The sequence below is a fragment of the Gymnogyps californianus genome, chromosome 8 (genome assembly GCF_018139145.2).
Source record: "Gymnogyps californianus isolate 813 chromosome 8, ASM1813914v2, whole genome shotgun sequence".
Lineage (NCBI taxonomy): Eukaryota > Metazoa > Chordata > Aves > Accipitriformes > Cathartidae > Gymnogyps > Gymnogyps californianus.
The window spans coordinates 14,096,325-14,121,569 of record NC_059478.1 but is presented as its reverse complement, the minus strand read 5'-3'; the positions used below and the strand labels follow the sequence as shown (position 1 = coordinate 14,121,569).

The window sequence follows — 25,245 nt, the reverse complement described above, 5'->3', positions numbered from 1 at the left end:
CAGGTTGTCCAGGGGGACCAGGTGTACCTCTGGGGCCCAGTAATCCCCGTGGACCCTGTAAGAGAAGAAACACTTATTAACACCTGCATGATTTTTTCTGAACAGAGAGGCCCAGGAGCAGGACGGGGCAAGGGATGTCATAAGAAGTAGGAAGGATGAGGAGAAGGCAGCATGGGGGTTGAGGGAGAAAGAAAGAAAGGAAGAAGGGAAAAAATTCACTGATAACAGATTCTCCTGAAGGCCACCATATGTCTGAGCAGGACGTCAGTGCAAGGGCAAGCTTTGATTTAGCCGCTGTATGGTCATTTCAGAGAAAGGTAGGAGATAACAATTTATATTTCCTGGTGCAGAACATTGGCACAGCATCTTCCACTAAAGTTTCAGCTGTGTCTTGGCCTGAAGGTCTGACCTGAATAGTAGCATACATGTTTGTATTCCTGTCTTTAGAAAACATGATGGTCTGTCATACTCTATACTACTATTCTAAGTGTAAAACAGTGCTTTTATCTGTAGTAAAGATCTAATAAATAATTAAAAATTACTAATAATTTTATTATAATAAATGCAAGGCATTCTGGAAACCAAAATCAGATTTGTTCCTCTTACCCCTACAAAATTCCACAAAAGACCAAGGGCTATTCTCCTAAATCAGGTGAGCAAGATTTGGTCTATAACATAATCTTTTGGTTTTATACTATGTAAATGAATATTAGTTTTCATCATTTGTGTCATCATTCATGTCACGCTGCTAAAGTAGGCAGGACTGAGTCTCCAGTCTCCTCATGTACGATATAGTCACAAATCACTAACACTGACTCTGTAGCGACTTCTTCCTACTTTGCAAGTAGGTAGCAGTATATCATACATTTAGGGTAAAATTCCCCTTTCTGAGGCTTGATTTCTTGCCTGCAATGCAGAACTCTGCTCTGCAGTGACAGCACCTGCAGAATTCCAACTGACAGCAGTGGAAATTCTGTATGTGAAACAAGTGCAAAAATACACAATGAAGCACAGCAGTGTGAAAAAAGAGGAGAAGCCAGGTCTTATTTTCTAATAAACAGATGTTTGGAGAACATTTTCAAAGCAACAGGGGCTTGGTTATATTCTGATGTATCAAGGACTGCAGTGACTGATTTTACACAATAGGATAAGAAATAGCCTTTGTGATTCTGGAAGTTGTGTATACTTGGCTGGATATATCCCTGACTTAATTCTAATTGTGTAAGTAGTGTTTCACTCCTAACAAAACTGTTCGTTTGCTTTTCAGCCAGAATCAGTATTCTCTATATACACACACACGCAGTAATTTTTATACCTGGAATTCAGAACAGTTTAATAGAAAGGAAAAAAATCTGTGAATGACTTTTGTTTGTAACAGAAACAGAAGAATAAGAAAGCATTGCTTACAGCTTCACCCGGGAGACCTCTTGGTCCAACTTCCCCATCTTCTCCCTGTTTTTGTACAAAGGGAATAGAACTTTTAGAAAAAAAGAACATGTATCATGACCCTATTCCCATTACATGACGATTCACTCTAGATTTTACTGTGTAAATAGCAACTTACTCTTGATCCATCTTCACCAGGTAAGCCAGGAGGTCCCTGTGGGCCACGGTCTCCCTGTAGAATAAGGAAAGTCATTAAAATAATACATCTGTTGCTGGAAACAATAATGGATGGGAAGGGAATTGAAAAGAAATGTGTTAGCTGAAGTCTGATGTGTCAAAACATGTCTTGACACAATGATACAAATCTGTAGGTTATAGTACTCAGTAAGTCTTTTATTAAATTAGTATAAAAACAAATGAACATTATTGAAACAATGAACTGTTTGTGTTTGTAAAATTTCACTCTGTAACTATTCTCAGCCCCAGAACATACACAAACTACTGCTACAAAAGGCAGTGTTACCCACATTTTCCTTTGTCTCATCGGCACCTTCCCCCTCCCCCTACACAATGTACTACCGGCAGTAAAATAAGGCATGTATACATGGGTCAGAAGTTAATAAACCAATTTCTGGGCCCTGGAATATACATAGTGAAGTTCACTAATCACCTTTCAGAACGATGCACCCTGGCACCAGTCACTGAGAGCCTTGGGACTGATTCGTCTGAGGCTTTGGAAGGCAGCCAGACTTCCACACTTCCCCTCAGAGGCTGGGGCTTTTCAAGTCTATATATGCAGAGCCTCAGTAGATTCTGGACCATACTTTTAGGATTTATTTTTCTTTCCCCATTTCTGAAGAGAACTAGTGTGCTACATAGCTCAAACACCACTGACTGACCTCTTTCTGGGCAGCGGGTTTTTACACTGTGACTTCCTTCTGGCTTTGGACAACAACCGAGTATTCATGCTGTTTTCCTTAATTTTATCAGTGTCTCCAAGGAGGCTGGAGCCTAGCAGAGATATATGGAGTCACTCTTTAGTGGCTCCGTTCTTTACTCTTTCAAACTTTCCTAGGGAATTTTAGGTAACTTGCTCTCTTACCCCAGAGCTATCTAATATTAGGGACATCAGGATTTTATTCTACTGCCTTTCTGTCCTCTATAAGTTGGAGTCAACATGGGAGAGAAAATGAAATTCTATGAACTGCACTTCCATACCCATAAGATGAATTAATACAGCAGTTTCTATATTTTGCTAAGTTTTGGATCAACGTGATCTGCTGGTAGAGCATGTGTTGTTCTACATGCTAAATGACACTCCTGAAAGATGACAAGAAACACATGATCTGTGCTCTGTCTTCCAATTAATATCCAGGTGAAGACTGACTTAAGCTTTCAAATATTGAAATAGTTCATCCCCTCAAGGGCTACCTTTCTTGCCTTGCAATCACATGGCACTTAGAGTTAGATTAGGAGCTTGTATTCAGTGTCCTGGTATTGTCATGCAGTAAGAACAAAACTTCCTTTCATTATCAGCATTCTCAGTTCTTCAATTCTCTATTTCTTTCCTTCAAATGTTCTGTTAAAGCCTGATTTTCTTTTTCTTAGACCTTTTCTTCTAGAACATATTGTCTTGCTTTTATACTGGAGAAGGGTTATGCATCTAGTAAATCTAAATAAGAAATGTTCAAAGTCATAGATATTGAGGCTAAAAGGAATATTACACCCTGTGGTCTGATAGCCCCTACACTGGAAGTCAGAGAATCTCATCCAGTAACTCCTGTCTGACAACTTGGGTTTGACAGAGGCATAACCTCAGAGAGACATCCAATTTGACACTCATAGTTCAAACATGACTAATTCTAAAAGTTGTCCTAAAACTTCTACTCTAAAGTTACGGGTTTTCAACATCAATTCTCTTACAGTTGAAACATAACTACAACAGAAAAAGTGTTTCTCTTGTCTTTCTGTGCTCTTTATTGCAAGCCAAAGAGAACTGAAGATTTGCATTATATGCTGTCAGTATATATGAATCCGAAGAGCTACGCTATCTGATCTGGCTTTGAATTGAGCTGCTTTCAGAAAGATCATAGTTTGTACTTTACAGAAGGTTTCCATAGAAATACGAGAATGCAGTGGTTTTTAAATAGTGGGATGAAAGAAATGATGAAAAGAAGTAATTCTTTTCAATACTACTTTGCAAATTTCAACCCAAACTTATTGTTCTATTTTAGCTTTTTTTATTTGTTTAGGAAATATGAAACAAATAGAATATTTGCAAAAAAAAAATTAATTTCTTTATGACTTGGAAGGTTCCACAGACAGACAATTTTAGTATTCTAGGTTGGAGAGAAGACACACATTCCCTCACTCTGAACCAATTTCTGCTCAGCCTTCAAAGAGTGAAGTAGTGGCAGGACCTTAATGTCTGGCCCCCTCTGCTGGTCACCTGCTGATCAAGCTGGATTTAAATTACGTGATGCGCGGATCGCTTTACACTCTCTAAGTAAAAGGGCATGATGAAAGAGGATCAAGACATTTCTGTGTGACACTAGAAGTTCTTTTCCCATTGCAAACAGAACTCAAAAGAGTATCCTTAGATGCTATTACAAAGAACTGTATTATGGGCCAGTAGCCAACACAGTTGAGATTTTCTGGGAAGTGCAGCAACTGTGCTAACCCATTGAAGGGTGAGAGCTATAATCATTCCTTGGTCATCAAGCTTTAGCACATACAGGAATGGCTCTGTTGACATTCCCACTCACTGTTTCTTTTATGGTGCATTGCACTTACCAGGACAATGGTAAGTGAAGCACACTCAGTAGAGTATGTTGTTACTAGCATCTACATTAGGGGTATAATTTAAAGCAGAAATCTCCTGCTGTGATTATTTCTACACTTTGTAGGGAAAGATGCAGTCTCATCCTACAGATTGGTATGACATAAGGAGCAAGTACATTAGTTGTTTTAAATATTACTTCAAGTTCTCCTAACTTATTTGACCAGACTCTGATCTTTCTTTAAGCTGCAGTTGTTGGAATAAGTCACACTAAACAATTCAGTTTGCAATTCAAATATTCAAATGCATTTTTTGAGCAAGCTTCTCAGCAAGTTAAAATTTGTAATGCTCCTGATACAGAAACTTCATGCTAATTTCCTTTTCCTATTACTATTTCCCTTAACAATCACTTTAAATCCAACAGGCAAATTCCTTAACTAAGAAAAATCAGAGCAAAACCTAGCTGAAGATGTGATCTGAATTCTGAAAATATATTTACATCATTAATATATATATGAATTGTTTTCTATTGATTGATATTACTAAAATGTTTCATGAGGAATACATTACCTGACAATATAGATATTATTCTGTAGCATGAAAAGCTGACATTGTTTTAACTTTCTCCATAGTCCTTAGTGCTATTCTTAATGAATAGTGCATTATTTCTGTGACAGTATCAATTTGTTGTTGTATAAATATACATGTTTTTCTTACCCTGTTACCTTTGTCACCAGGGAGGCCAGGAAGACCATCAAATCCTCTGTCACCCTGGGAAAGAAGAAATCACAGCTTTAGTAAATAACTATTACTTTCTGTATTACTCTGAATAAATTGTGCCTTCCCTCTAAAAGTTAATTTCTACCCTTGGTTATATGTACACTTTTGTTATTGAATGAAACACATGGAGGGGAGCACATCATAGATCAAACTCACAAAATTTGCTTCTATGCATTAAAGCAAGAGAAGATGCCACACCAATTTTTCAACTGTGCTGTAATTATGCTATTTATAAAAAGAAGTCTACACTGAAATGAAAAGCTTGATTCTAGCTGCACTTTGCAGTTGCAGAACTGACTTTACTATTACTGATACTCTGTAACTAGAAACTGACTCAGAGGGATAGGAATCATGCCCCAAGAATCGAGTTACTTCAAGGTCAGACTACTAGCCATTACCATTAATTACCATATTTTAAATGGATGATTCATTCTCAGCTCTTGCATCTGACCCAGCTATCTGAAACCTCAGTGTTTTCACTTGAGAGAAGAATTTTGGGTTGGTCTGGAAGAAACTGTGGTACCTACATAAAATCTGTCTAGCCCATTCCAAGACTGAAATAAAGCACCAGGTCTCATTATTATTTACCTTTGCACCAGGTTCTCCTGGCATTCCTCTGGCACCATCAGCTCCAGGACGTCCCTGCAAAAACCCAAAGGGGCAAACATTTGAAAATGCAGTGGAATCAGTTAATATTTAAATATATTTAAATAGAAACTATTTACCCAGAGCGGGATTGATCCATACACTACCTACCCTTTTGCCAGCTTTTCCACTTGGACCAGGGGCACCTTGAACACCACGAGGACCCTGAATTTAAAGAGTGTAATTCTTAGAATCACATTCATGTCATTAAAAAGCTAGTTAAACATCTCACCTCAAGAACAAGGTAAGATTTTTTTATACACAAAGCTGCATTTTTTTCCCAGGAGAGGGATTCTGGTTTCCAAATTCCCATTAGTTTTAATAGAACATGGGCATGCAAACCGGCCTTAGCACTGCCAATTTTAACACTAGTTTTCATGAGATGGCACTATACATGGCATAACTGGTCCTTTTAACATAAAAGCTTCTTACATTCTTTTCATGGCTTTGAAGATCTCAGTCCTGTGGTTTGAAAACCCTTCTTCCTCTCATGCCAAAATTATTTTAGTCACATAAAAATTATTTGATGAAAACTAAAGAGTGCTTATTTCAGATCCCTAACTCATACACAAACATGAGTTGTGCTGGTAAACACATGCTGTCTTAGCTTTACACAGCACAGTTTTAACTAGAGGGAAACCAAATTACCCCAAACTGAAAAGCCTAATTCCACTTTTCAAACACATGTAACTTTCACTGACAACTGTCTGGGCATATGTTTCTGTGGAAGCTTTCTCATCTCCCATCCAAATGCATCTTCTTCAGGTGAAAATAGCAATGGTAAGGACTAGCCATCCAAAAACACTGAGTAGGAAGAGAAAAAATACTAAAAATGTAAGTAAGCAAACTGGAAGACTGACCAGCTGTTCAGAGTGCTTTTTTGTTTAATTGCTTTATTTTTCTTCTGCAAATATCCATGTGGAGTTTTAAGACAGGCACTTAATAATGTAGCAAATCCACGATACCACTTGAGATCTGGCAAAACCATTGTTCCAGAGACTTCTATCATGTTTTCTTTAAGAATCCCCTATTACTTTTAGGTTTAAGCTGAAAGATTTCAATGCGTTTCAGTGCTCTTTAACATCACTGCACAGGAGCTGATATAATAGTAAGCTGAGAAGAAAAGCATGCTCTGATTCCTAAAGACTTATTCTTGCTGTGTCACGTCTTTCTTGAAAATACCCTGTTTAATCACCAACTAAATTCAACCTCTCTCACCTTATAACATCTGATAAGATCAGAGCTCAAGGTCATACAATTGCAGACTGACATGATTATTTAACAGAGAAAAGAGCCTGAAGTGACAATATTAAAACAGGTTTTCAAGTGATGACACTCTACATGTGATAATTGCTTTTTGTTACATAAAGATTGTTACTTTCATATTTCAAAATGAACAATCAAGCTATTGCATTTAATTAGGATAGTATTGTAAAAGCTATTTTTCTTCAATTGCACACAGAAAGCACATCATTGATTGATTTCTTCTAAGTGATATGAATGCATTTTCTTAAAGATAAACATGCTCAAACGTAACAGGCAATATTATTGTACCTGGGGACCTGGTTCACCACTTTCACCCTTAGCACCTGCCGCTCCAGGTCCACCCTTGATGAAAAAAGTAAAACATATCGTTTAAATATACAAAGAACTCTTTAAATGAGTAAGTTACTTTCTATTTCGATACATTAATTACAGAGAGAAAAACCAAACAATCCCCTATTCATTAGGAGGTGTGAATTCACCATTTGAATCTGCAGAAATACCCTGATATATCATTGTCTAGACACTGGGCCTAACTGGGCCAAAAATCTTTCTGTTACCAAAGAAAACTCCCATCAATTTGAATGGGATCAAATGTAACCCTTTGTTCTACATTAATATTTAAGAGCTAAATATGAGCACAGTAAGAACATAAATAATGCAAACGTAAGTGCATCCGTTGTAGGGAAGGCAACAGAAATGAAAGCCACCTCTTTTTACCTTTATTTCTGTGTTGTACAGAAAATAACAGAGTCTTGGAGTTCAATCCCAAGATCACTATAGTCAATGAAAAATACCCTGTCTAATCTTGTCATGAACTTCAGTGATGTTTTAACCAAGGTCTTTGTGCATCTGGCCCTGAAGAAGTGGAAAATCTATATAACTGCATCTCTTTACTATCATTAAATGATGATACAGATTTTCAGAGTAAGTTTTACTCATAAACAGACGTAAACCAGATCTTCATCCAGAGTAAGATACTGTACATGGAAGCTGGGGCAGAACTAGTCAAAGTACGTTTGTGTTTTCTTAATAGTGGTCTCACAAAAATAGACAAAACAGAACAAAAAGTCCTGACATGTTCACAAAGAATACATGCTCAGGGAAGGAACATACTGGAGTTTACTATTATGGGCAAAAGAGTTTTTGCATTTCTGACCTCTGAAACAGGTCGTGACCAAATGTATGTATTTAATATGAAACGAATCTTGCAGACCTTGGAAAATTGATAATCCTCCTATATTCACCATAGTGACCATTCAAAGAAAGAAGTGGTCTCATGGCTTGGCTTAGCGCTGAGTCTAGCATCCTGGAGTGGAAAGATTCCCACTGACCTTGCAGGTACTGAATCAAGTCCTAAGCAAATTGAAAATCAGATCCTGAGCTGGTACTGGCAGTGGAGAGAACAGCGGCTTTGGTAGGTGGTGACTGTTTGTTTGGGTTTCCTTGTTGTAAGCTCTGCTTTTAATTAATATAATTGATTCATTTAATATCTGTAGGCAGAAATTTATTTTGTATGCTATGTTAATTAAGCATATGAACTCCAGACTCAGTTGAAGCTAGACTGGGGCTTTGACACTCTATGTTTAAGACTTTTAATAACTGACATGTTTCTAAATGTCTCTCATTGGCTTCTAATTAATTTAACAAAATACAATTCATATTAAGAGTAAAAGCGCCAACTATTTAATTCTTAAAATAAGCTGGGCACACAAGCAATTGACAGACCTAGAATCTGTAGTTGCTTCTGGAACTGTAGGCCAAAAATGTTGCCAGATCAGAGAGTTGAATTTCTAGAGCCTCCTGGTGGCTTAGAAGCAAAACAACTATTAATATTCATTTGTTGAACTTTGCATACAGGAATTCATGAAGGTTTTTAAACATGAAAGCATGAGTATGTGGCCAGGTTATTCCTCAGCTAAAGGTATACAACCCACTGTCAATATTATACCAGTCTTCACAAATGAATTCCTTGCTTACAGCAGTTCTATAGTTATTTTGTCTGTATAGACTGAATGTTATCCTGCAGGTCTCCTGATTTAAATACATTGCTGGAAATAGTGTATTAGTTTGTTAAACAGACCCAACGTGTTTGACTATTTGTAAGTATTGCATACCTCATCACGATCAATCAGGAGTCTGTGAGCCAAATTCTCTGCTTGGTAGCAACTACTTACTTTGGAAGACTTACTCTAGAAAATAATTGCTCTTGTACAGGTCTGCTTAAAAATACAGGTAAAGTCCAGTAATTTCAGTTTCTGGGGACCAAGTGAGATTCTGGTGGATTATTTAGCTAAAATTTACCTGAGAACAGTAAATTTCCCCTAGATAAACAGACTGGGTTCATGAGACTGGCCAATTTGGAGCACAGCATAATCTGGAACAGATTTTTTGATGCTCTATAAAGGTGAAGAAAGCACTACCAAGCCAACTGAGAATACAATTTACAACAGTTTTAGTATCACATAGCTTTCAAGAGTCACTGAAGAGAATGTTAAGCTGCTAGGATCAGGGAAGAACATGATCCAGAGTATTCCTTATGCTCCCTAAAATATTCCTTCAACAGTATGTAATTATCTTATGTCCCCCTGGGTTTTCTTTGTTAATAACAGTGCTCACTGGAGGGAATAGCAGTGAGAGCCACTGAGGCAACCTTTCAGTTGCATTGTGCTGCTATAGTTACACATGAGATGGACAGTAACCTGGCCAGTATTTTCTGTTGGTAATAGTAGGGTGCTATACTCATGTTTGTCCACCTGCCTCTCCTGCTTTCAAACTAACAGACACTGTACATTAAGGAGGGTGAGGATGAGAGGGAAAAAGAGGAGATTAGAAGGGGAGGACCTGATCATTACTGTTCAGCTATGGGCTGTTGCTGCAGCATCACATTAAAGAAGGAAAGAAGCGCAAAAGAAGGGAAAGGAACCATATTTCTTATACTACAGTCTCACCACTTCTAAGTTATGACCAAATGTCCACAACTGGGATGAGTGGAAGGAAACTACTTTGGAGGAAAATGCTGTTGTGTTCTGAGGCAAGGAGAAAACCAGGTGGCCTCCAGCAACTTCTGTTGCTGTCTTCTATGTATGCTGCTGTAGTTGTGACTGACATATCTCTGCAGTCACTTTTTCTTCACACAATAAACCAATAGGAACTTGCTTCATCCTTTTCTCTTGGTTACCCAGCGATCACTTGTTTTCATTTCTCAATAGCACAATTGTATTCTTGTCTATGTTTTACAGCTAGATGCTTGTCTGATCTAACGAAAAATGCTAACATTACTCTTTGTGTCCATCACCATAATGACAACATAAATAAAAATTACAGCAGACATAGATCAAAATTGAAGAGGCCAAATATTTTCCAACCTAGCTGTGCCATCACAGTAGACAAAATAACAGTTTCCATATTAAGTGGATCTTTCAAATATCGGTGCTGTACTAACTGTAGAAGAGAATTTTACTCTACATCAGAGGATAAGTATAATCACCTGGGATAAAGTTAGAAAAGACTAGTCTTCTACAAAGCTTATGATCTTGGCTGCAGCATTTGTTATTTTATGTCACGGTACAGATGCTTTATAATAGCTTTTTGAAAGATGGTAAATGCTAACTTACGCCATTTAGTGGACTATCGAGTCTGAAAAGTATCCACTTCCTAAAAGAGGAAATTGCAATTGCAGGATTGATCAGGTGGTTTTGGCTTGCTGAGCTTCCTACCTGGTTTTATTCTTTCATTGTAAGTATTGTCCTTTTAAAGTGTTTGCAGGGATTACAGAGGCAAACCTATTTGTGATCAGAAAGTTGTTTTGCATGTCATCAGAAAAACTGTTGTGTTCCATGTACAGACTTTGTACAAATATTAAGCTTTTTTAACATCCACAGGGCCATTGTCCAGATCATTTGGTATTAGCAGTCAAGCGAAATTCAGGATTGAAGTAAAAAAGTACAATTCTTTTAGCAATCTGTATGGCTTTTAATTGCTTATAGGAATGCCTCTTAAGAACTTTCCAGCTTCAGCTTAAATAGTAAGCCAAGGTCATTCTGCACACTCTTGCTTTAGTATCTCCTTCTGTAGAGTTTCATATTTACCACAAGAAATTTTATAAATATTATTACAGAGATGACTGACTGTAGAGGCATATCTAATTATTTATGTAAAACTATTCGCTAGTTTTGTAAGTCTACCAGTGTGCTCTATCCAAACACCCCAAAATCTACAATAAAAACTGATTTAGTATTCAAGTTGCATTGCAGACCTTGAATAAGAATACAAACTATGGCTTTAATTGTATCAGTTTCTTTTCCAATAAAATAAATACAAACACAGAAATGTAGGCAAGGCGAGAATGAGATCCATGGACTTGCGTTACTGTGTTCTTAAATCTGTGCCCCTGTTTTGTTTACATACCACAGGACCTGGTCTTCCAGTGAGTCCCATGGGACCAGGTGGGCCTCTCATAGCAATCTGAGAAAACAAACAGAACAAAGCAACAGGTATCAAGAAAAAGCTGCCAGCGAGCATACAAATTCTTTATTGATACAATTTCATAATGCATTAGCAAATAGCCCCCATCATTGACTCAGTTGTCAATAAGGATAACTACTGTGATGAGATGATGCTTAGAGCTCTTTACTTCACATCCTGCATGATGTAAAATGGAATTTTTTTTGGAGCTGTACCCTTGTGGCAATTTTGTTTGCAGGTTCCTTGTGCTCACCCTAGCTTGCTGAAGAATAGCTTGTGCTTGAGCTTCCTGAGCTGAGATTGTTGGGCCCTTCTCACCATCTCCACCAAAGCGGAACTGCAAATAGCAAACCAAGAAAAGGATTCAGAATTTATCAAATTAAAACCATACTTGTTATTTGTTGCAACTGTGTAAACCACTTCGAAGACACAGGGTCTCAGTCTTTAGTTCATTCCACTAACTTCAGAGGACTGCTGCATTGAGGCCACTGGATCCAGCACAAATATTAAGTCATTGGTAATAGTTTAGAACTGAAGTGCAAATCTAATCCCTTATGAGCAAACATTTTCTTGATTTCATAGGATTTTGGTTTTCATTTTGTTTGCTTGTTTGTTTGTTTCAAAAAGAGGCCAAAATAGACTCTAATTGTCTGCAAAATCTCATTAAAAATACGTATCAAAATTAATTAATTAATTCTCTGTACATTGGTAGGTACCCACAGAAAAATGCAATTCAATTTAAGGCAGACTTCAATTTGAAAAATGTTTGGTATCTAAAATGAAACAGTTTTGTGTCATTTCTGACAATTTCAAAATAAATTACAGAATTACTCATTCCTGCACTCCTGGACTGTTATTGCTCATGAAACTACTAGTAGAAGCTTTGCAATGTTGCAGAGACACTAAGCTGCAACAAGAAGCACGGCTTTCCAAAGGTATGGCATAGGCACACCGGATATCAGGGCCATGAATCTTTCACTGCCCACAACAGTTTGTCCAGTTTGCCTACACCCAGATTTGGCACGGTAACTGAGGTCTTTCTCCCGCAGTCACATTATTATCAGAATGGAAGGATTTTTTTGGAAAGTGATGGAAAACTTGTTGCTTTAAGCCCCCACAAATGAGCACCTGACTTCTTCTAAAATGACAACTACCAAGCCTTCTATCATTTGAAAGGAGGCCAGGCGGTTTGTAGAGATCCACATAATGTGGAATCAACCACATTTTCAAAATATTTTTCAAAGCAAAAATGCCTAAATTCGTTGTCTTGCATCGATTGAAAAGGTGAACCCATTTTGATGAATTCAAGCCCCACACATGATGATGAAGAGCCACACATCCCACAAAAGTTGTCTCCCACATGTTACTTGGTATTTTAAATGTATCTCTGTGACAAGACAGTCTGCCACTGCTAGATTAAATTCCACCTGTTTACTCCTTTATACCAGGATGGCTCTCAAGCTAGTGAGCAGGTCATCTGTTGTAAAAGGATAGTGGCTTCTCAGTGGGATTTATAAATGTGGAAAAGAAGTCTGGATGGTGGTTAAACTACTAGGCTGGAATTCGGGAAACCTGAAGCCAATTTCTTCCTTCCTGAGAAATTTCTGGTTTGACTTGGTAAATCACTTGTGGTGAGACTCATGAACATCAAAAAATAAAGCTAATAAGATTTTCCAAAGTGACCGATAGGTTAAGTATTAGTCCACACTTACCACCTTTAATGGAACAAACTGATAAAAGATAAATTTTTCTCTGCTGGCACAGCAATTACAGATGGAAAAATGATTTGGGAATAATTCCCCTGAGGAGTAGTGGCATTTTTCCATCAACTGATTATTGGTAAACAAGTATTTCTGTTATACAGCCAGCTGTGATAACAGAACTTGGTGCAAGCACGAGGTCAAAAACATTAGCTTATTTTAATAAACTTCCATTGATTGTTTCATAAATAGAAAATAAACCTTACAAAATCATCCTTTCCTCATTGATACTGATGGAGTCCTGCCTCCTGTATCAGAACTGCAGCAACTACAGCTCCGAGACTTTTTACTTACTTGCTTTACTTACCAAAAACACTGCCCCTTCATTTACAGTTGGTTTATCAATTCTCTGGGATGGTAGTACTCATCAGATCTTTCACATACACACATACACTTAGGAATAATGAATTCCATGCACATAGTACTTTTCATACCACAAAGCTGCAAGATACTTTAACAGCTTTGGGCTCGTTCCTCCACCTGCTAAAACAGATGGTGTTTTGCTTTGACTCCAGTGGGAGCAGAGCTGGCTATGTGCATATATTTCTATTCAAAGGATGCACTGACTCTTCAAAGAGGACACTGAAGTCCAATTTTAAGCATGGAATGCTTGAAATTCTCCATGTCAAAGAGACTTGAAAGCACATATGCCTGCTGGGAGTACATGCCCTTTGCGCAACAGCAAACTCCTTGTTTAGGACATATAGTAGCAAATAATAGTTATTGTTGAAAATATAAGGAGGATTTCAGTGAGTGTAATACATTCATGTATGTTCCAATCTGGCAGCCATGCAGGAGCTAAAGCATATGGTTTTTTTGAGGGAATAAAGGTACCATATGATCTTCAAATGCTTACACCATACAAGAAACTCTGTATCACCTCTCATTCCAAAGACAAAATCAGATGAAAAAAGAAAACACCTATACATTTCCTGAAACGCAGTTCCTCTTTTTGGAGGCTGGTTACCCTGTAATCATAATACAACTTACCGGCAACATTAACATGGTACCTGGGGGACCTGCTAAACCATCAGCACCGGGGAGACCAGGGCGACCAGGTGGACCCTAAGAGAACAAAGGGATGAGAGAAAAAGGGATGAGAACAAAAAGATAGTTACATAAGAAAAACCTTTTGAGTCACTCACACACACTTACACTTGTATTCATAATGACACACTTGGAGGTTTAATAGTCTCTCTGCAAATTATTTGGGAATGTTATTCATTATTAGTGAGGTAATTAAAGAACTGAGTTTGGGAAGACATTCAGCAATAGGGAAGAAAGCTATTCTCTTTAATTATTTTACTTACAAATTATATTAAAAAATGGAGTATGGAGTACCTAATTATGGAGGCTCTGCTCGTGATTTCATAGGTTGGTCTGAGCTGAGATTTGCATTGTGTTCCAGTGTTTGCTTTATTTGATACAGAGAACTAACACTGCTGATTCTCTTTAAACCCTTTGAGTAGGCTTAATTTTCAAAGGCTACATAAGTTCTGCAGCTATGACCTGAAATCTATTTTTTATGAAATCTAATTCTCCCTGACAGTTTAAAAAGAGCTAAACTTTTTGTGTAAGCTGGAGTTGAAGAAATGTACCAATGTGTGTACATGACGCTCATGATTATTGATCCAACATGCTGCATAGATAAATATTGCTGTTGTGACAACAGTTAGATTTACAATTGCACCTTTCCCCCCGCAATTTGCATGCTGCACTTTTACTAGCTGAAGCTGTCAAGGGCAGGAAGGACCTGCATCAGGACTGCTCATTTGCCTGCTGCATGTCTGGCAAACGAAGTACTCATTCACCAGAATGACTCTCTGTAGGGTTGCAATGACAGACCAGCAAACATCAAACTGTCTTAACTGGCTCCTTCTGCTGCTCAGGAGTTGAACAAAACAATAGGAAACCTGATCTGAAAAATTTTGGTGTTTTTTCCGCTCTCCAAGAATTAAGATCAGTAGTCTGTTACTGAGTCTGTTTGAGCTCTTTTTTCAAAAAAGCCTGAAGCATCAAAAAATAATTCCCTACTAATAACACACTACAGATAACTCTTAAATTGAGAATTATTACTAATTCAGATGTAAACTATTGAATAAAATGTTGTAATTGTTAAAAAGAACCATTATATATCCAGGCAATTTTGAGTTAAGGTTAATAGAAAAATAATTAAATGCACTTGCAAGGCACCCAAAGAACCTTTACTCTGACCTGCAGTGACTTTATGTCATATGATTATGAGTTTTTGTGAAGATTAGAACTGAAAGATTAGATCAGAAGATTAGATTACTGAAGATGAAACTGAAGATTAGATTAGTTTTTCAATTTCTTCCTCCATTGCACCATTTTATATGCGTGAAATTCATCCCTACAGTAAGTAAAAGTGGGACCACTTATGGTCCTCTCCAGAAGGGTATGTTCCTTCATTTCTCGGTTGTCTTATACCCATTATTAGGATTAGAATGATATAATAATTTAGTACAAAAGCTGAAGCACCATGGGCAACTACAAAAAGTGGTGGATTTCACAACTAATTGTTCTGTAGTTCTGTGCTTAAACAACTTTATCAATTATTCTAGGTATTAATGCGGGATTTTTAAAATTAAACAATGTGCTTTTCTTGAGTGGTAATTTTCTGAGAATGCTACTTTTCTGAATTTTTTACCTAAGATGAATATTAGTCAGAATAGTTATAGCAAGAGCTAAAGCCTTTATTCATATATACTGATTGTTGTTTAAGGAAAAAGCCAAACCTGTCCACATATGTTTAAAATTTAAAGTAAGACACGTTATTTCATTACGATGGAATCTGACAGCAGAATCTGGTTGCAGAAATCTGTATTGTTCTCATGAGTTTGGTAACTCATTTCTACAATTATTTATTTGTGTAATGTGTCCTTTTTTATATAAAACATGAAGTCTGTTCCATGACAGGCACATGATATGTTTAATCAAGAATTTCCTTCTGATGAATTCAGTAAGTAGTTAGTTAAAAAACTGAGTACTATCAGTAGTTATTCCATTACTATGCCCATTTTATAAGTTTAAATTCCAAAATATGTTGTTTAGTTAATCTACAGGAAAGAAATATGAAAGAAGTGTGGATGCTGACTTACTATCAAGGTGAAGCATTCTTGGGATTTTAACATTATCTCATTATTCAGTGAAGTAATAGCATCTTCTCAACATCTTGCATACACTAATACAGTATGAACATGCTAGACTCATCAGTAAACTATCACTCATAAAACTCAGGAAGTTTTTTTGGTAGCATATTTTCCTCAAAAAAATATATTTAAGCTGTTCTAAAATTGTGTTAGTTGTGGCAGTAAGAAAAGGCTTGTGAGAACATGTAAGACTAAAATAATAGCTTAAATTTCAATTATGTTCATGACTGGATAGGGTTCTCATGCAGTACATTATTTAATATGGCAAATAAATTCTGCCTAGATCATCTAAATATTATCCATCACTTTCAATATTTCCATGTGTATTTTGATTCTGCAGAGCTTGTTTTTCTCTGTATGTTATAGCTGAGGTCATACTGATTTTTTAAAAACTTATTCAAATCCATATGAAATGTTTGTACCTATTGCTTTATTATATTTTAAAATAATTCACATCAAAACAGAGAAATATAGACAAAAAGGAATTTAACTTTTTTTCTGTATTTACAGTACATATTTCTACCACTAAGGAAATGTTTGTTCAGATTCTCAGTTGATTTGCTCAGCTGAGTAAATCAGCCTCAGTTTCACTGAATTTTCTTAACCTATGTATGTATATTTCAGATCAGGATCTAACCCACTTACTCTTGCAGCACTTAGTGCAAGACACACCATGAACACCCAGGATGATCTGTTTGTTGACTTACCCTTTCACCAGGGTCACCTGGAGGACCAACAGGACCTTGTAGACCTGGGGGACCTGTAAGACCCTATGGAAAATGAATGACATTATTATGCTGAATGCTTGCAGAATTTTTGAACTATTTTTTCTCTGGAAAGTTATGTTGAACACATATTTGGATAAAATAATTTATAAGGCGGCATACTTTCTTTTCTTGCAAAGATTTATAGTCAACATTCAAAAGTTTGATTTTCATGTGTACTCAGCTTGTAGCATGCTGTCACTGAAAATGCTGGAGATGACCCTTTTTGACTCCTTTCTAAAAATGCTAAGTCCAATATACCATTTGGGAATTATGATAAGACCAATATTAATTGTGTTAACTCATGAATACCAAAGCACAGTGGATAAATCAAATGCAATAAAAGGAAATTGTGATTAATCTACTTACAGCAGGTCCTCTTGGTCCCGGTGGTCCTTCAATGAGCATACCCTAGGAGGGGATGAAACAAGATACTAAATTCATTGTGTCTTGAAGAAAAATATAAAACATCTTTTTAGCTGAACTACTAAAGTTAACATTTCTTAGTGTTTTGATAAACTTTTCTGGGCATCTTCCTTCCACAGTTACTAGAATTGGAATCTGAATTGTTGTGTGGCTTTAAAAGTGAGAAAGACTTCTACACTGGAGGGATCTCATACTACTTGATTCAAAATAACTTTTTTTTTTTTTTAATGCTGTTAAAGAATTTGATGTGAATAACTCTGCTATTTCTATGTTGTGGGTCTTATAGCACCTCCTAGTTCCTTTTTTTGAGTGCAGATGCTAGTCTAAATTCCAGGTCATGGTAAGACCTTCAAATATATGATCCTTACTTGTACTTGGCTTTCCATAGGAAGGAGGACTGGACAAACAAGCTTGAAGCTAGCTGCAGTGAACTCCAACGATGTTGGAGATTGACAGTGGATACCTCTTTGGTATTATGGATGTAAACTAGATGTATCTTGCAATGGTTTAAAAAAGACATGCATTTTATAAGCTAACACACTCTGAGCTTCTTCACAGATCATGACTGAGAGGTCATAATCTTAACTTGTAACTTGTTCATTATTGTAGTCCTTTAACTTTAGTGATCAGTAACTTAACCAAATGCTAATCCTAGGATAGGAATATAGAATTAAGAGGAAGCTTTTGGATCACAGAATCCAGAGCTTAGATATTTAGGTAACAATGACACATCATAGTATTTTATCAGGCTTCAGCTTAAGCTGATTTTTTCCCTTGATATTTCTGTACCTAATTTTCTATGAAACAAAAATCAGATTAAATTTTAATTTCTGTTTGGGTCAAATACATATTTGAAAGCAGTCCTTGAAAATTCTACAAGAGTAAACCACACTGGCATTCAACTTCTGCTAGATATAAATGATTATTTTTGTATAATCTATGTCTTTTTTTAAATTCAGCTACATTTTAGTTTCTAACCATCAAACATGATGCTACAGTATAACTTTGTCCTACTGTAAAAGCCACTTAGTTACTATACTACTATTTAAAGATGAGAAAAATTCTGTAAGCTACTGATCCATTACTGTGCTTATGACCAAGTTGTAACCTCGGAAGAAAGTATTTAATTAAACTTTTAGCAGTTTGATTGCACTAGCACAGGTTAAACATATAAGCATTTATTTAACCTCTCAGAGGGACTTCCTTGCCCTTGCTGAAACCTGTAGTTACAGTATCACCTGTGCCTAAGCTGGAAGCTATCTCTGTAGGTCTGTCCAAGCTGTAGTTACTAAATGGCCTGAAGAGCAGATCTATGCTCTGTTTTCCTCTGCACAAGAAGATTCTCCTTGTTTTAAGGAACATGTGGTTAGTCCTTTGTGTTACCGAAAGAGAAGGCCAAACAGGCTACTGTCTGTTATCACTTTTATACCGTCCACATTGCAGGTGATTGTTTCAGAGATCATGGATAAGGTTACTGTCATCCTATCATGAACAACATGGTTTGATAATGACATATCAACAGTGTACATATGTTATAATATGCTAAAGAAAAACTCACCCACATCTGTACTTACAGGTTCAATCACAGCTGGTTCTCCCTTTTGGCCTTTTTCTCCATAAGCCCCATGTCCAGTCACCTGGCCAGTAAAAACAGCCCCAAAAATGAAAATAAGTAGAAGGTATAAGGGCCTGGTACAATAAAGAACTACAGCAACCTGTAACTGAAAGCTAAAGCTGGAATTGATCTGTGCTATGAAAAATACATCACAGGCACAAACCATATCAATCAAAAATATTTAATACATAAGAAATGGAAAATGCAAAAACTGCATGCATACTTTTCAAATTATTGGATATTGTCAATTTGTAGTTTTCCAATGAGATGCAATAGTTTGCATCCCATGGTTTGTATTAGGACTTTGGACTTAGAATCTAAAACTTCTGTGTGCAAGTCACAAAGCTGTTTCTTTTCTTATTTGAATGGATATATTCTTGGCAATTAACAATGATTCTTCATGGCTTTCTGAGTTAAGCAAGCCTAAATTAAGCTGGAAAGAAAGATCCCTTGGTCCCATATGGACGGTACCCTTCAAGCTCCTAATTTCATTCATTAGACATCTACAACATGTAAATTAGTCTGAGAAGAGTCTGTGACTTCATGGCATAAATGGGAAATGAGTTAAGTGGCACTGTAAACATTAAATATTATTTCATGGATAGCCAGTTATGCCTCCTAACTACATGAATTACCATCAACTGCAAAATTCTTTTAGGATCAGCTCTATGGGAAGTTTTGGGTTCAAGATTAAGATAACAGAAGTACCTAAAATAATGGGTCAATAACACATGCTAATGGCAGAACACAGACAGATTCAAGTTTCAAACAGAGAAAAATAAACTGATTTTTTTTTCAAACCATGAGATATGTATTTTTTTTCAGAAGTACCTGTCTTGATTGCTAACATCCACTAGAAATTAAATTCAGCTCTGATCAGATGAAAATTTGAAATGCTTTTTTTTTATTTCAGTAGAGTGATTCCACATTTACACCAAAACAGCTGGGGATTTGAAAATGTTAAAGGTAATGTTACTGTATTTCAATATGAAATATTTTGGAAAGGAAAAACAGAGATACAGATTCACGGCTTGTGCATTTTGTATTCATTTATAAAGGCACAGATCTCACTAGTAACGATGCAATAGTTCATAAAAATCAAGTAGCAAGAGGTATAGATAATTATGTTTTATTATACTAATGAAAATTGGTTGTAAAAAATGACACCAGGTCTCCATCTTTGGAAATACTGCCCCTTTTTTGAAAGTTTCCAGGTACTGAGTACTTTTCATCTTGCCTTTTTTATCAGAGGTAGAACTTCACTTGTTCTAAATACATCCATATGTCAAAGGAAAATGATATGATATCTCTGGTTCAGCAGATGAGAGTTGTAATAAAGCTGGCACAGGTCAGAGCCTGGGTTCTAATTCAAGCTTCCTGACTCCTTCAGTTTTGTAGCAAGGCATTTTAGTTGAAATTTACACCAGGGGATAGAGTCTACGAAGTCATTTGCTTAATGCAGGCACAAATGGTGCCTTATGGGCTCTTTGCTTTGCAGATAATCTGACCTTTTCTGTGTCATTCTGCCACAGTGTCCCCATCTGCGCTAGAAGGAAAAAAGTAAGCTTGTATCACATTGCACAGATAAGGATCATTAAAAAATACAATGACCCCAACAGGGTTTAGAAAAGAGTGATAAATGAAATACAGAAGTATGGGTTTCAAGGCTGGCAGAGAAAAGCAACCTCACAGCATTTGCTGTTATTTCTTGGATCCTTTGTAAACTGAAGTTTTGAGTTTGTGAGGAGAAAATAAAGATAAGACTGAGCAAATACTGTAAACAAAATTCTCCTTTCCTACTATATTCAGGGCCTTCCCAATTAAAAATCCAAATGGGAATTAATTTTGCTTCCAATCTTAGTCATATTAGTTTTCTTTGCAGCTTCCACAGTCCGGTAAACTGGTAAACGAGGATCTTGGCACAACTAAAGGAAAATTAAAGCCTTGCTGCTAAGCCTGTGATTAAGTCAGAGGGAAAGAGAGCGCTATAAAACACACAAAAAAGAGCATGATTCACAGGATCCACCATGTCATCCTATCTTCTTTTATATATACTGAGCTGTTAAATCACTCCTGCAAGGTCATAAACCTGTCACCATTGACTAAGCTTATTTTCATGAAACGGTTCAGACTTTCACGTTCCCACTCATGAATTTTCTCCTTGGAAAGTAGCAGAAGCCATAGGATTCTAGACACTTATATGCATTTCAACTTCTTAGGGTAATCATATAAAAATATTAATTACAGTACTTGCACCTGCATTAGAACTTACATTCTTTCCAGCTTTAGCTCTAGTTTAGAAAGATTTTTTAAACTGTTCATTTTATCATTTGTTTTTGGAATTCCACCTCTTCTTTCCTTTCCCTCCCATCTTCAAGCCTCCCTTACTCCCTTCACCAAAAGAGACAAAACCCTTGCATTCAATAAAAATAAAAAGTTCAGGATTACTAAAACAAGAGGATGGGCTTGATCCGAAGCCTATCAAAAGTGAGGATATATCTAATATATACAAGGAGCTCTGGATCAGGGTCTGTACAGTTCTGAGACTGTATAACTATAAAAGAATGGCTAACTTAAATTAATCTTCATTATGCCTCCAATCAACTTACGCTCGTTTCTGTGATATCGGTCTCTGCAGGAACACCTGGACCAAACTCCTCATTAGTGGAATCAGTTGGTTTCTCTTCATATTCTTTATATTCATAAAAATCATATTCGCCTAAATCTCCATCTACCAGCAGATCAGATTCACTGAGGTCTACTCCTCTGCTTCCATATTCAGTTTCCTCAGTTTTTTTATCATAATCCTCTCCAGTTATGTATTCTTCAGCAAATACTTCTTCAACAGGATTTTGCTATTCATATCAGTAGCAAAGATTTGGGAATAGGAGGAATACGTGGGTTATTGTTAGTAAAGCAATGTAAGCATATGCTGATCCACCATAATTACTTGTCAAAAGAAGAAAGAACAGTAGAACTACAGCATATTGTCTTTTAATTAGAGTCTGAAGGAATGGAAGTCCAGCCTTTCAGAGTAATTAAAAGATCTTTGTATAAGTAGTACAAAGAAGTAATGCTTTCATACGCTTTTTTTTTTATTTCCAAAAACATTGAATTCAATATATCCAGTACGCTATGTGTACTGCTTGCTTAATGTTACTTTAGTGCCAAATATAGCTAAATTTCCCTGCTTGGTTTCACACTTACAAGCATTCATGAATGAACATATGCACCGCAATGAGCAGTGAATAAATTCAGACCTTTTTACAATAACAATGTACAGGAAGTGCAAGCATCACTTTAGTTAAGCCCAGCCTTCTTCATTATTTTGTGTCTATAAATACCAATGCTGAGCTAAATGTTTCAACTTCTTCTCTCTTGTTAATGATTTTGCAGTTTATTTATCACTCTAAAAGTCACGGTTCATGTCTGTCATGGCAATTTATATATTTTTTGTCTGAGTCAAATTCCACCTGGAAAACTCAGATTAATTTTAACATTTCTGAAATCTAAGCTTTCCTCTTCAAGTATGTAAACTGTCAAACCAAGCAACCAACTTACAAGCACCAAAGCAGTTTAAAAGAATGCTATATTTGAGATGTACAAAACCATTTGGGGAAAAAAAAGAGGATCGCTTTATTCTGTTACAGAGGTCTCTTGAAAGGATAATTTTGAAAGAAATCAAAGTTCAGATATTGCTAATATGAGATGAATATTCTAGATGGTCAGACAAGATGAACTAGTATGATCTTAAAAATATATTAAGAAGCTAATCAACATCCAGAGTAATTAAAATATCTTGAGCTAATAATGATATTGAAATATATGGCAATTAAAATAGAAGGCCAGATTCTGATTTAACAGTTGCCTAATTCCATTAGCTACAGGACTATGACTTTTGCCTTACAGCTAGAGTAAACGCAGATGAAATGCACCAGAGTGAATGAACCAATTCTAAGCCGAATTTTGCCTTTATGCAGAACTGCTCTGACTAAGGAGAGCATTTAGCACTTTGGATCGACCTCATTACAGCTGTACTATTGTAAAATTGGCCTCTAATTGACCAAGAAACAGAATGTTCTTAAATATGCCTCTGTCAATCGACTTGTGAGAAGTTATCATGAGATTTAACAGAATTTAACACAAAACAGTTTACAGTAGAATGAGTTAAAGATACCTTAATTCACCTTCACCTTCCAAGATACATAGGAGGAAAACTAAAAAACAAATGGGGACTCTTTTTCTCTTTTCAAATGTTCGGGGGGGTGGGGGTGGGGCTGGCAGTTTTGTACATCTTTTAAGCAACATATCTTCATTTTGAAAGGAAAATGTAAAAGAAAAATTAAAACAATGTTTCTTATAATCAGCCATAATTTTTCTAAAACTAGCATCAATTAATATGTAGACATATTAATCAACACTGGCTTAGGTGTAGTAATCTTAACAAGATAATGTTTAGGCTTGTCATTGTGGCTTTCTAAAAACGTGGTTTCTAACATAAGTCAAAATAATTTTTTTTTTGACAGTTCAAATTACAATGTTTCATTTGAATAGAACCTCAGTGAAAAGCAAATAATTTGGTTTTGTTAGCTGAAGAACTATTAAGGGGAAATGATGGCTTCTGACTCAACTTCAATATACTGCTATGGCTGCAGCCATTCTTTGTCTTGTGTTAGGTTTGTTTCATGCTGCATCTTAAGAATTACAGGAAAAATTAGAGACTTCACTTCCTATTAGATCAGGAGGACTATGTCTAGTATTTAACCTAGTTTATAGTAGACATAGCTCCATTCACATCCACACCGAATGCAACAACTCTGCATTCCCACAGCATATATCACTGAATGATTTCCAGAATCTTGAACTCTGCAGTCTAAAGATTCAGATCTCTACAGAATTAATGGGAGTTCTGCCCAAGAAAATAGTAGGTTCTGATGTTGGCTGAGAAAGCATAAAATCGCCTTAACTGCTGTTATAGATATGTATATTTACACAGATGGACATTCATCCTTTTAAAATGTGTTTGTGCTTTTTTAATCATTGACACCTGGTGGGCAAGTATTTTTGCCTATCATTTTCTCAAGAGTCCTTATTACCTCATTTGCTTCAGTAGTTCTGGAGGGAGCTTCTGTCTGGGGTCCATAGTCATTTTCAGCTATGCTATACTCTTGAAATCCATCAACAACGTTTGCCTAGTATTAAAGAAAAAGTACATTATTAAAAAAAATCCTGTAAGAAAAATTCAAGAGGTATCACTTTTATTCAGGTTATGGTATTAGCCAGATGTATTCATCTAGTGGGGTTAGGTATATTTTTTCTTATTATCAGAGATCTTCCAGTCTTGGCCAGGGAAAGATCTTGATTATTTCTTGGCTACTTTTACCCCTAGTTTGTCTTTTGTTGCTGCTTGATAACTTTTCTTCTTCTTGGATGCATATTTTTCAGATTTTTTTGTTGTGGCCTTTTGGGGTTTGTCCTTTGAGCTAGCGGCCACTGTCCTCTTCTTCTTTTTGACCATGGCTTTCTTTTTCTGCAAATGTTATGAAAGATGGAATGGGAAAACATAAATAAAATGAAAAGAAAATTCAGAAAGCATGAATGAAAGAAAAGTAACCAAATGTGAGATGAATGCTGTCAGCCGTGAGACCTTCCATCTCTAACTGAAAGCAAGTGTTACAGCTACAGAGTAAAGAAATGAGTGAGAGGAAAACATTAAGCTTATATACAGAAGACACAAATTGACAAACCATGTGGTAGGGGACAGCTGGACACCACACAACAAACAGATCAGATTCTGTTACCTCTGTTTGTGCTACTGTCTCTTCGAACAGTGGGGGTCCCTCTGTTACAGAATCAGTTTCTTTATAATCTGCATCCCCATACTCATAGTCATATTCGATAAAATCTTCTGGTGTGTACTACATTGCAAATGGAAAAATATCAGGCATTCCCATGTTAGTGGTAGCAAACTAGATTAGCAATACTGGAAAGCATCTTAACCTTTACTTAGGAGTAAAGCTTAAGAAAATTAAGGTAGTACAAACAATTCAATATCGTTATTCATTTGGGGGAAAAATACAATTTCTTATTTCTTTCAAAGCACAATACAAAAGTAATAAAAAAGCAAGTAGTAGTGCCAGGAAAAAACTCTCTTTTATTGGACTGCACAGAAGAATCAACTATAATTTGG

At 36.4% G+C, this 25,245-nt stretch overlaps 1 protein-coding gene across 5 annotated transcripts in view; it reads right to left on the bottom strand.

The window, feature by feature from the left end:
* Positions 1–25,245, bottom strand: part of COL11A1 (collagen type XI alpha 1 chain) — a 163,957-nt gene that overhangs the window by 87,278 nt on the left and 51,434 nt on the right. For 2 of the 5 annotated variants that reach the window (XM_050900518.1, XM_050900522.1), the window contains exons 6-21: positions 24,857–24,973; positions 24,152–24,247; positions 21,665–21,910; positions 19,015–19,077; positions 17,384–17,425; positions 16,958–17,020; positions 14,071–14,145; positions 11,574–11,657; positions 11,264–11,320; positions 7,145–7,198; positions 5,702–5,755; positions 5,534–5,587; positions 4,883–4,936; positions 1,565–1,618; positions 1,408–1,452; positions 2–55 (exon numbers count right to left, since the gene is read on the bottom strand). In XM_050900518.1, coding sequence (XP_050756475.1) covers positions 2–55; positions 1,408–1,452; positions 1,565–1,618; positions 4,883–4,936; positions 5,534–5,587; positions 5,702–5,755; positions 7,145–7,198; positions 11,264–11,320; positions 11,574–11,657; positions 14,071–14,145; positions 16,958–17,020; positions 17,384–17,425; positions 19,015–19,077; positions 21,665–21,910; positions 24,152–24,247; positions 24,857–24,973 — 1,212 coding nt within the window. Of the gene's footprint in view, position 1; positions 56–1,407; positions 1,453–1,564; positions 1,619–4,882; positions 4,937–5,533; positions 5,588–5,701; positions 5,756–7,144; positions 7,199–11,263; positions 11,321–11,573; positions 11,658–14,070; positions 14,146–16,957; positions 17,021–17,383; positions 17,426–19,014; positions 19,078–21,664; positions 21,911–24,151; positions 24,248–24,432; positions 24,586–24,856; positions 24,974–25,245 lie in introns of all 5 variants that reach the window. The other 3 variants (XM_050900519.1, XM_050900520.1, XM_050900521.1) reach the window with 3 other exon arrangements.